The sequence below is a fragment of the Balaenoptera ricei genome, chromosome 8, assembly GCF_028023285.1.
Source record: "Balaenoptera ricei isolate mBalRic1 chromosome 8, mBalRic1.hap2, whole genome shotgun sequence".
In the NCBI taxonomy this organism is placed as follows: domain Eukaryota; kingdom Metazoa; phylum Chordata; class Mammalia; order Artiodactyla; family Balaenopteridae; genus Balaenoptera; species Balaenoptera ricei.
In genome coordinates, this window is record NC_082646.1 from 64822061 (window position 1) to 64834332 (window position 12272).

The 12272-nt window shown below is 38.4% G+C and overlaps 2 protein-coding genes across 2 annotated transcripts in view; both read left to right on the forward strand.

The window, feature by feature from the left end:
• Positions 1 to 12272, forward strand: part of ZNF215 (zinc finger protein 215) — a 284622-nt gene that overhangs the window by 212766 nt on the left and 59584 nt on the right. The gene's annotated exons all lie outside the window — the stretch shown is intronic.
• Positions 4817 to 5779, forward strand: LOC132369834 (olfactory receptor 10A2). Its single transcript, XM_059929522.1, has one exon. The coding sequence runs from the start codon at positions 4826 to 4828 to the stop codon at positions 5777 to 5779; it is 954 nt and encodes a 317-aa protein (XP_059785505.1). The 5' UTR covers positions 4817 to 4825.

The following is a 12272-nucleotide window of genomic DNA, read 5'->3' on the forward strand; positions in this document are numbered from 1 at the left end:
GCAGAAATGGTGATGATAGCAGTAATCAAAGTGATGTGGTCATCTTACAGTCAACTGGAATGCCCCTTCCTCTCCCTGATGGAAACCTTCAAGTCTCAAGTCAAACAGAAGTTTGATGAAAACTGCTTTGTATGACGTACACCAAGGCTTGGAATGTTTTCTATACTTAATCGCGTTTCCTTTTCACAACAGGTATTGGGACATGGAGTAATTTTAATATCTTTCTCTAGGTCATAAGGCTAGAAATTAATAGGGGAGGAACCAGAATAAAAGTGTTGTTTTGTTTCAAGTGTCTTTTATTTTTATTAAAAATTTAATAAATGTGCATAAAATTAATTAAGTACAAAATAATATACAATCAAAATACCTCCCTCTCAGGGTTGACCTCTGGTCTTCCCCACTTTCCTTGCCCAAAGGCAACAACTATTATCAATTCCTTGAGTATCTTTTGAGAAATTTACTGTTTACATATTTTATATGTAGGTTTATAATATTTATTTCTATTAAATAGATGTAATTTGTGTAATGTATATACAATATCCTTCACCCTGCTTTTTTTCAAATAAAAATTTATCTTGGAGTTTATCCCACATTAATATATTCACAGTTGCATAGTATTGCAGTGGAAAACCTACAATTTTTAATCAGTTGCCTATTGATGGAATTAAGACAATTTTTACAATATTTTACTGTTAAAAATTGTACTATAATAAGAAACAGTATAACCTTTCCTGTGTCTAAAATTGTATGACTCTTAAAGCCTGAATCACTAGCTCTATCCCGTACTGCTCTCTAGGCTTCTCAAAAGCCAGTAACCTCAAGTCACTTGATCAACCTTTGGACAAGGGCTTATATCTTCTGCTTGTACAACTTCCTTAACAATGACCAGCCTACTATTAACAAAAAGACAAAAAGATCCTGTAATAAAGGAAGTCTATTTAATTGAGCCCTTTCTTTCAGCAGTTTTCTATTTCTTCCATCCTGGATTTTGTGTATAGCAACTACTTAGTCTTAAGTTCTTAATTGTTTATTTGTTCAGTGCCTGACTTCCCCCATTTGAATGTAAGCTTTATGAGCACAGAGACTTTGTTTTGTCCATTTCTCTCTCTAAGGGTCTATAACAATGCTTGTCATGTAGTAATTAGTCAGTAGTTGTTTTGAACAATTACTGGCTATTGGGAAAGTTATTATAACATGATATTCATGATATAGTAATATATATGCTGTAATAGAGTACATTAACATCCTTGTTAATATATCCCACCCCATCATACCAACCCTGTAAAATAAGCATATTATCTTTGCCTAAGCAATATGGAAACAGAAACTCAGAGAGTTTAATAAAATTGCTAGGCGTCACAAACCAGAGAGTTCTAGTGCTGGGGTTAACTTAGGTCACTCAGAATCCAAAATGTGTGTGCTTTTCTCTACACAATCCTACATTCCTAGAGTATGGTTTTCCTTTCTTGAACTTCATCCAATTGCATCTGACGTTCCTTAGGGTCCCAAAGGACAGTGGAGTCAAGAAAGGTCAGTACCCTTGAGGAAGGGAAGGAAGAGGAGCTAAGGTGAGCCCAGAAACACCTGGGGGAAAATACAGATGCCAGCCCTTCACCTGGCCCTGAGGACAAAAGAGGCACAGCTGGGAATATATCTCCTAAGTCAGGACCGGGAGCATGGCCAACCCATCTAGTCTGCTCACTCATGCCTGACACAGAGAAGGCAGCAGTGACCTGAATTCAGGTCCAACTGCAACTGCACCTCATATGGAACTCAAATCCACAATCTTAGGGCTGCAACATCACAACTCATCTCAGGACTTAATGAAGCTCAGCTTCTTTATGTCTTGGCACAGAAGGAATTCAGCAAGAGGCAAAGTGATAGGTAAGAAGTAGATTTATTAATATAAGATGCCTGTGGCAGGCAAGAGGGCTCTGCCCCCAGAACTAAGTGGACTACATTTTTGTAATCAAAGGAAAAGTGGGGAGGGGGAGAAGACCACCTTCTTCCTCTTCCTTTGTAAAGATGTTTCAGGAAAATGGGGCACAAGAGGATGGTCATGTCCCAGGTCTCAGGCAAGTTCTTGGGATGTGCCACCAAGTGAGGGTCCTTGGCTTCATGCAGGAAAGAATTCAAGAGTGATCCATAGTAAAATGAAAGCAGGTGTATTGAGAGAGATACACATTCCATAGGCAGAATGAGGTCCAACTCAGAAGGCGAGAATGGTCCTGAAATATGGGGTGACTAGCTTTTATGGGCTGAGTAATTTCATAGGTTAACAAGTGGGAGGATTATTCCGACTATTTTGGAAAAGGGGCAGAGAATTCCAGGAGTTGGGTCATCACCCACTTTTTGGCATTTTACTGTCGGCCTCAGAACTGTCATAGTGCCTGTGGAGTGTCATTTAGCATATGCTAACGTAGTACAGTGAGCACATTGTAATACAGTACGGCTTAAGGTCCACTGGAAGCTGTATCTTCTGCCACCTCGGGCTTGGTTGGTTCTAACCAGTTTTTGTCATAACCGATTTTTCTCAACGGCTGTGTTATTCTTTAAGGATTGTGCCCTGTTCCATTCCCTCCTGTCTCACAGCTGTTAATTGTTCATCCAGGACAGGAAGTAAGACCTCCCTGGTTCCTCTTCTGGTCCTTCTGACAGCAGAACCAGAGTTCCTTAAACACTCGGGGGTGTGTGTGAAGCATAGGTGTCAGGCAGAGCTGAACAAGGCAGATATCCCTATTGGGCACAGGTAAGGCCTTACCAAGGGATGAAACAACCAGGGGCCCCTCTCCAGATTCGGTTGCTCAACTAGACAAGGTTTGGCAGGGTTTGTCATGACACCTAATTCTATTCCTATGTCCACACTGGAAAGATCTTATCATTTTTCACCTTCCTGAGCCTCAGTTTCCACTTTCTGTGTCATAAGATAAGTGAGATCTGAGACCACAAGAAGATTGAGATTACCCAGGTTATTTTCCAGTTCTGACTGTAAAGCATTCTGGCTCAGAAAAATTCCAGTCTCTGCAGCTTTGACAGAACATATACCTCCTGAAGTCTTGACTGTCCTCTAATTAACTCAGGGAAGACTTGCCTCACTGGAACATGCACAAGGTAGATCACATCAAGTACACTATTTCTTTAGGACAATTCTATGGGTGCAGAAAGCCTAGAAGAGAGGGTTCCTCCTCCTGGGACAGTCAGCTAATGATTAGCAGAAGAATGTTCTGGAAGTTTTGGAGGGACTAGCAGGGAGCCTGAAATGTCTTTTGATTGTGTTATGTGGTTTTGCTTTTTTCTTTTTATTTGTTTCCTGCCTGAATGCTTAAAGGAAATTTTCCCTATCCTAAAATTTTTTTAAAATAAATAACACAAAGATCAAGACATATTGGTATATTTCCATTATTTTCTGTGTGTGTGTATATTAAGGAATGCTTTCAGTTTAAAAAAAAAAGCTCAGTGATTTTTATTTTTTATAGTATTTTCACAATTTCAATTTTATATTTTCATAATAAAGTACACCCTAGATGTTCTACACATCTTTAGCCAACTTCATTTTCATCGCTATTGCTTAGAAAGCCATCAGAGAATTTATTAGGTGTCCCTACTCCTTATACATTCCCCCCAACAAGATACCGTATACTTACTGTATCAAGACCTTCATTGTGATTTAATATAATTGATTATTTAAATATCTCCTCCATTAGATTCTAAGCTTCAGAGAGAAATCAATCATCGCATTGCCAGTACCTCAACAGAAGTGGAATAAATATTGAATTTTTTCATAGCATTTAAGATTCCAGCTCTTATTTAATGTAGTCCAAGTTAATTGTTTATTCATGAGTATTATCTTTCAAACATTCACTCTAATGTTCTTCTTATTTTTCACAGAATTTTTGTGGGAATATGTTTCTTTTTTCCAATTTGTCCACTTTAGAAAGAGAAGTATTTGGAATCTCCTGGGACACACTCACTATCTACTTAGTTGTACTACAGTACTCCTCTCAGATCTTAATTTTGAAAGCCAGTGGATATTCTGGGTCCTGACAATGAAATGTCAATTACAGCTTTGCTGGACTGAGGAGAAAGATCCTAAGGTTGTTACCTCATAATCTGATTAGGAATAGGCATTATATGATATAAAATACTATACAGCTCTTACATGGAAAGGAGGGGAAAAAGTGCATTAAAACTACTACATTCTATAGACATTCTTCCTACGCACCCCCTTGCCACTTTTTCTCCTAGTTGAGTCACCTCAAAACAAAACATGAAAAAACATGACTTTTTCTACTGTATACACTCTCAAGTTATCTTAGGATTGAAGTCTTTAAATGTACACAAAAAAGGTAAGTACAGCTTTGGGCAGTAGATGGAGAAGATAAACACCATGAATCTTTGAAGAAGGGGGATACATAATAGGTATACATGGAAAATTTATACTGTTTTCCATCTAACTCCACTTCATTTCCTCAGGACACCTTTCATTTAACCCTGCTAAAAAGGTATTAAGTGTGCAGCAGAAAATGGATGTGTGTGAATATGATCCAAGTTGTTTTAGCAAATATGGTAACAAAGTGGAAAATGGATCACAAAGAATAAGAGTGGGGAACATTAAGCCATTGTCCGTTTCAGAGCTCAGGCTCTGGCCTTTCTTCCTTGTGTCTTTATTCTTAGACAACACAAGGCCCTTTCTCTTGCAACTGAAATCCTCATCTTGCCTCTTTCCCTGACACTAAGAAGGAGTCTGAAACACAAATCCAGAATCTGACTCTTCCAATCAAGAATCTCTCTCTATGACCACAGCTCGGAATTCATTCCTATATCAATGGCTGAAGGAAACTGGACAAGATTTAGTGAGTTTATCCTCATGAGTTTCTCTTCCCTACCTGCTGAAATACAGTCATTACTCTTCCTGACATTTTTAATCGTCTACCTGGTCACCCTGCTGGGAAACAGCCTCATCATTCTGGTTACCTTGGCTGACCCCATGCTGCACAGCCCCATGTACTTCTTCCTCAGGAACTTGTCTTTCTTAGAGATTGGCTTCAACCTAGTCATTGTGCCCAAGATGCTGGGGACTCTGATTGCTCAGGACACAACCATCTCCTTTCTTGGCTGTGCCACTCAAATGTATTTCTTCTTCTTCTTTGGGGTTTCTGAATGTTTCCTCTTGGCCACAATGGCATATGACCGCTATGTAGCCATCTGCAATCCCTTGCACTACCCAGTCATCATGAACCCTTGGACACGGGCAAAACTGGCTATTGCCTCCTGGTTTCCAGGCATTCCCATGGCTACTGTGCAGACCACGTGGCTCTTCAGCTTTCCATTCTGTGGCACCAACAAGGTGAACCACTTCTTCTGTGACAGCCCACCTGTGCTGAAGCTGGTCTGTGCAGACACAGCACTGTTTGAGATCTATGCCATTGTTGGAACCATTCTGGTCGTCATGATACCCTGCTTACTGATCCTATGTTCCTACACTTGCATCATTGCTGCCATCCTCAAGATTCCATCAGCTAAAGGGAAGCACAAAGCCTTCTCTACCTGCTCCTCCCACCTCCTTGTTGTCTCCCTTTTCTATGTATCTTTAAGCCTCATCTATTTCCGTCCTAAGTCCAATAATTCTCCTGAGAGCAAAAAGGTGCTATCACTGTCCTATACTGTTATGACTCCCATATTGAACCCCATCATCTACAGCCTGAGAAATAATGAGGTGAAGAATGCCCTTGGCCGAACATTCTACAAGGCCCTAGGCCTTAGAGACTGCATCCCATAGACATTAAGAAAAAGATTAAAGTCTTTCGAATAGGGAACAATCAGTTTGATATTTAGAATTCCTCTGCCTCTGCCTATCTCCATTATGATGAAACCCAGCTGCTGAAATGACTGTTGGAAAGCTTTGGAAAGCTCAGTGAAAACACAGAGGTAGTTTAGACCTGTCACTACCACCTGGAAACCTCCTCTGCCTGCCCATTCTGGACTTACATTCTTTTTCTTATCATCATTTTAACACTTCTGTGGCCAAGTAATTCCAGATATTCACATTCCTGTGTTCACACTGTGAACAATATGAAACTGCTTATAATCCTAACATGGGGACACACATAATAAAAGAGGGCACAACCCATCAAAAATCACCTTGTGACTTTGTCTTACTTTGGGCAAATCTGACTGCATTCATCAGATAGGAAACCCTATGAGTCCTCCCAATGCATAACTCTCCTCACTGCCTTATTTTAGTTCTCATGTCCTTGAGGGAGTGTTAGTTCTTTCAAGCTCACTAGTATGTATTGTATGGATATAGGAAAGTGGGTCAATAATTCCCATACCTATACCTTTATAGGTCCAACAATGATTTATTCCTCATTCTATTCATCCCAGGAAGAATGACCTGAGCTTCCACAGGCTCTCTCTCTAGATTTGGGGTTTCAGTGGTTATTTGTTTAATGATCATTCTTAATCATTAACTTAGGTTCTTACACCTTGTTGAAGTACTATCATAAATTTCAATCATGATGCTGCTTTCATTAAGGATTAAAATGGATCCAGCTAACTCCAGCATAGCTCTTCTTTAACCACAAAAAGATTCCTCATTCTTTTTATAACTTCATAGTACTCTGCTTTGTAGATACACCATAGTTTATTTAATGAGTCTTTTACAATTACAAAGAATAGCTTTATGCATGTGCCTTTTAATGCTTTTGCCAGTGTATCTGACATATGGAAATCTAGAAATTAGATTTATTGGGCCAAGTGTAAATACATATATAGTGTTGCTATATTGGCACATTTCCCTCCAAATTGATTGTACCATTTTATACTCTCAACAGCAATTTATGAGAGTTCTTGTTTCCTCACAGCCACATCAATAATATTTGTCATCAATCATTTGCAATTTTGCTTATATAATAGGTAAAGAAACATAATTAAATTTTAATTTTAATAAATTTTGAAGAATACAGAGGGAATACATGAGTAAATCAGAGAAAAGTCATGCATTTCATTTAGACTTCTGAGTTCATAGGTTAGATGATTAGCAGTTGGTGATGTCTTGGTACTCTATTTTCTCTACTCAAAAGGTTCTTTTGACCTTCATTTTAGCCAAATCCATCTCATCTTTCATGGTCTACTGCAATTCCTCAAGCAGCATAAATGCTCATCCTACATGCATCTATTCTAAGTTTGTCAATACACAAGTTAAATTCTGTGTCTACTATCCTCTACTTATTTTTACATGTTTGTCTTCCCCCAATGTACCTGTAACTCTTTGAAAATGAATGCTGCATAAATGTTTCTGTTTTACTACAACATAGGCATTCCTGGAAACCTTATGTTCTGCAAAACTCACACTAAAATACTATGGAGAAATAAGGTTAAGGCAAATCACTCAAAATATATGCAAATTTGAAGCCAGAGCATTAACAGAAAGAATAACTGGTACATGGAGAGACAACATAGACTGTCCAGGCATGCAGCTCAGAGAGGCTGGAGATTGCCACAGTAGATAGTCAACATGCACAAACAGTAGAATAAAATTGCCAACGATGGTTTATTTAGAAAAAGAGTATTTGGTGCTGAGACAATGCAGATGGATGTGATGCTCTAAACCAGTGGGGCAGCCCTTATATGGCCACGGGAGTCAGTACCACTTTCCAGGAGCCACAAGCTACACAGAGCAAGGGGTGCCCCTTTCTGTGGATGAAGCCTAAGGTACAGGCATACCTTTAAAATTCTCTTAAAAACAGCTAAGAGAGCTCCTGATGTCAAGATCTCAGGACATTTACTTAGATATTGAAGACTATCACTTTACTCAATCTATTCTGATTTGCTTTGCCCAATTAAAAGTTACATACAATGAAATTATTTCCCTTTTTTTCAATAGTGTATGCAAGATAAGTAAGTGAATGGATAATCTAGCTGAGAAATGATGATGACTTGGAATAGAGTGGTATTAGTAGAAATTAATTCAAAATATCTTTTACAGGAAAAATTGATAGGACTTGATGGTAGATTGCATGTGGAGAAATATACCACTCAAGAGTGGGGTTGATTCTAGAGCTAGACCAGTTCCTATGGTAGAGTACAGGTGTTCTGAAAGTCTAGGGGAGATACATAAAAGAGGTACAAGAGAGATTTTTTTTCCAGAAAAGTCAAGCCTAAAGCTTTTTCCTTCATATCCCTGTTATGAATCCCCTTTCACTTATATATTATATATAATATAATATATAATTATATATTATACATATTTCCCCATATCTCTTACCTCTTGCATCTCCCTCCCTCCCACCCTCCCTATCCCACCCCTCTAGGTGGTCACAAAGCACCGAGCTGATCTCCCTGTGCTATGCGGCTGCTTCCCACTAGCTATCTATTTTACGTTTGGTAGTGTATGTATGCCCATGCCACTCTCTCACTTTGTCCCAGCTTACCCTTCCCCTTCCCCATATCCTCAAGTCCATTCTCTAGTAGGTCTGCATCTTTATTCCTGTCTTCTAGGTTCATCCACCTCACTACAAACAACTCAGTTTCGTTTCCTTTTATGGCTGAGTAAGATTCCATTGTATATATGTGCCACATCTTCTGTATCCATTCTTCTGTTGATGGACACTTAGGTTGCTTCCATGTCCTGGCTATTGTAAATAGAGCTGCAATGAACATTTTGGTACATGACTCTTTTTGAATTATGGTTTTCTCAGGGGTTATGCGCAGTAGTGGGATTGCTGGGTCATATGGTAGTTCTATTTTTAGTTTTTTAAGAAACCTCCACACTGTTCTCCATAGTGGCTGTATCAAGTTACATTCCCACCAACAGTGCAAGAGGCTTCCCTTTTCTCCACACCCTCTCCAGCATTTATTGTTTGTAGATTTTTTGATGATGGTCATTCTGACCGGTGTGAGATGATATCTCATTGTAGTTTTGATTTGCATTTCTCTAATGATTAATGATGTTGAGCATTCTTTCATGTGTCTGTTGGCAATCTGTATATCTTCTTTGGAGAAATGTCTATTTAGGTCTTCTGCCCATTTTTGGATTGGGTTGTTTGTTTTTTTGATATTGAGCTGCATGAGTTGCTTGTATGTTTTGGAGATTAATCCTTTGTCAGTTGCTTCATTTGCAAATATTTTCTCCCATTCTGAGAGTTGTCTTTTCGTCTTGTTTATGGTTTCCTTTGCTGTGCAAAAGCTTTTAAGTTTCATTAGGTCCCATTTGTTTATTTTTGTTTTTACTTCCATTTCTCTAGGAGGTGGGTCATAAAGGATCTTGCTGTGATTTATGTCATAGAGTGTTCTGCCTATGTTTTCCTCTAAGAGTTTGATGGTGTCTGGCCTTACAGACACCTTAGGTCTTTAATCCATTTTGAGTTTATTTTTGTGTATGGTGTTAAGGAGTGTTCTAATTTCATTCTTTTACATGGAGCTGTCCAGTTTTCCCAGCACCACTTATTGAAGAGGCTGTCTTTCCTCCACTGTATATTCTTGCCTCCTTTATCAAAGATAAGGTGACCATATGTGCGTGGGTTTATCTCTGGGCTTTCTATCCTGCTCCATTGATCTATATTTCTGTTTCTGTGCCAGTACCATACTGTCTTGATGACTGTAGCTTTGTAGTATAGTCTGAAGTCAGGGAGCCTGAGCTCCGTTTTTCTTTCTCAAGGTTGCTTTGGCTCTTCAGGGTCTTTTGTGTTTCCATACGAATTGTGAAATTTTTTGTTCTAGTTCTCTGAAAAATGCCAGTGGTAGTTTGATAGGGATTGCATTGAATCTGTAGATTGCTTTGGGTAGTAGAGTCATTTTCACAATGTTGATTCTTCCAATCCAAGAACATGGTATATCTCTCCATCTATTTGTATCATCTTTAATTTCTTTCATCAGTGTCTTATAATTTTCTGCATACAGGTCTTTTGTCTCCTTAGGTAGGTTTATTCCTAGATATTTTATTCTTTTTGTTGCAATGGTAAATGGGAGTGTTTTCTTAATTTCACTTTCAGATTTTTCATCATTATTGTATAGGAATGCAAGAGATTTCTGTGCATTAATTTTGTATCCTGCTACTTTACCAAATTCATTGATTAGCTCTGGTAGCATCTTTAGGATTCTCTAAGTATAGTATCATGTCATCTGCAAGCAGTGACAGCTTTACTTCTTCTTTTCCTATTTGTATTCCTTTTATTTCTTTTTCTTCTCTGATTGCTCTGGCTAAAACTTCCAAAACTATGTTGAATAATAGTGGTGAGAGTGAGCAACCTTGTCTTGTTCCTGATCTTAGTGGAAATAGTTTCAGTTTTTCACCATTGAGGATGATGTTAGCTGTGGGTTTGTCATATATGGCCTTTTTTATGTTGAGGTACGTTCCCTCTATGCCTACTTTCTGCAGAGTTTTTATCATAAATCGGTGTTGAATTTTGTCAGAAGCTTTCTCTGCATCTATTGAGATGATCATATGGTTTTTCTCCTTCGATTTGTTAATATGGTGTATCACGTTGATTGATTTGCATATATTGAAGAATCCTTGCATTCCTGGGATAAGCCCCACTTGATCATGGTGTATGATCCTTTTAATGTGCTGTTGGATTCTGTTTGCTAGTATTTTGTTGAGGATTTTTGCTTCTATGTTCATCAGTGATATTGGCCTATAGTTTTCTTTCTTTGTGACATCTTTGGTATCAGAGTGATGGTGGCCTCATAGTATGAGTTTGGGAGTGTTCCTCCCTCTGCTGTATTTTGGAAGAGTTTGAGAAGGATAAGTATTAGCTCTTCTCTAAATGTTTGATAGAATTCGCCTGTGAAGCCATCTGATCCTCGGCTTTTGTTTGTTGGAAGATTTTAAATCACAGTTTCAATTTCAGTGCTTGTGATTGGTCTGTTCATATTTTCTATTTCTTCCTGGTTCATTCTTGGAAGGTTGTGCATTTCTAAGAATTTGTCCATTTCTTCCAGGTTGTCCATTTTATTGGCATATAGTTGCTTGTAGTAATCTCTCATGATCCTTTGTATTTCTGCAGTGTCAGTTGTTACTTCTCCTTTTTCATTTTCCAGTTCTATTGATTTGGGTCTTCTCCCTTTTTTTCTTGATAAGTCTGGCTAATGGTTTATCAATTTTGTCTATCTTCTCAAAGAACCAGCTTTTAGTTTTATTGATCTTTGCTATAAGAGAATTTTAAAATCCTGGAGGAACACAAGGGAGAGAGTAATTAATTATATCCAGTTGGGGATAGGAATGGTCAGAAAAGGTTTTATTAGGAAGTTGACATTAGATTTTGGGTTAAAGAATGAATATTAATATGGTTTATCTGCGTTTCACTAAGGCATTTGATGAACTCTTTCATGAGACCTTTGTTACTATGTTAAAGAGATATGTTGCAGATGACAGTACCTATAACTGTGTTTATTTATTTATTTTTTATAGAATTTTTTAAAAAATTAATTAATTTATTTATTTTTGGCTGCTTTGGGTCTTCGTTTCTGTGCGAGGGCTTTCTCCAGTTGCGGCGAGCGGGGGCCACTCTTCATCGCGGTGCACGGGCCTCTCACTGTCGTGGCCTCTCCCGTTGCGGAGCACAGGCTCCAGACGCGCAGGCTCAGTAGTTGTGGCGCATGGGCTTAGTTGCTCCGCAGCATGTGGGATCTTCCCGGACCAGGGCTCGAACCTGTGTTCCCTGCATCGGCAGGCAGACTCTCAACCACTGCGCCACCAGGGAAGCCCCCATAGCTGTGTTTATTTATACCCAACACATGTCTGAAATGATTTAAAGTTGCTGATAGAAAAAAAGAGATAGCTTTGCTATTTGCCCAAAGAGTAGAGATTAAAAACTGGTGTCAAACTGTTTGGGAATATAGCTTAAGTGATGTGCCCCTAAGATTTGGCTCTGTCCTAAGAAATATTTTGATTAAATATTTGAAGGAATTGGACATTTATGGCACGCTGAGTGATGCAAAGCTGTTATAATGGAGTAAAGCTTTAAAAATGTCTTTTCAGCACATAGCAAAAAAATTAAACAAAATATATATACCTTGGAAGATAAAACCTATAAAACACACACACACACACACTCATCTTATATGACTGTTGGCTCAACTAGAGATCCAATAGTATCATCAAACTGCTTTGAAAAAAGTTAAACCTTAGGCTACATTAATTACTAAGCACCTAGAGTTAAGCACTCTGCTGTGTGCAAAAGATACAATGATGAATGAATACATTTGTACTCATGATGTTAATAATTATATAACATAAATAGATGCACACATACACAATTATAAAAATGCTC

What these genes read in the sequence shown, in the direction of transcription:
- LOC132369834 (XM_059929522.1), top strand. Translation starts at nt 4,826, where the DNA reads ATGGCTGAAGGAAACTGGACAAGATTTAGTGAGTTTATCCTCATGAGT.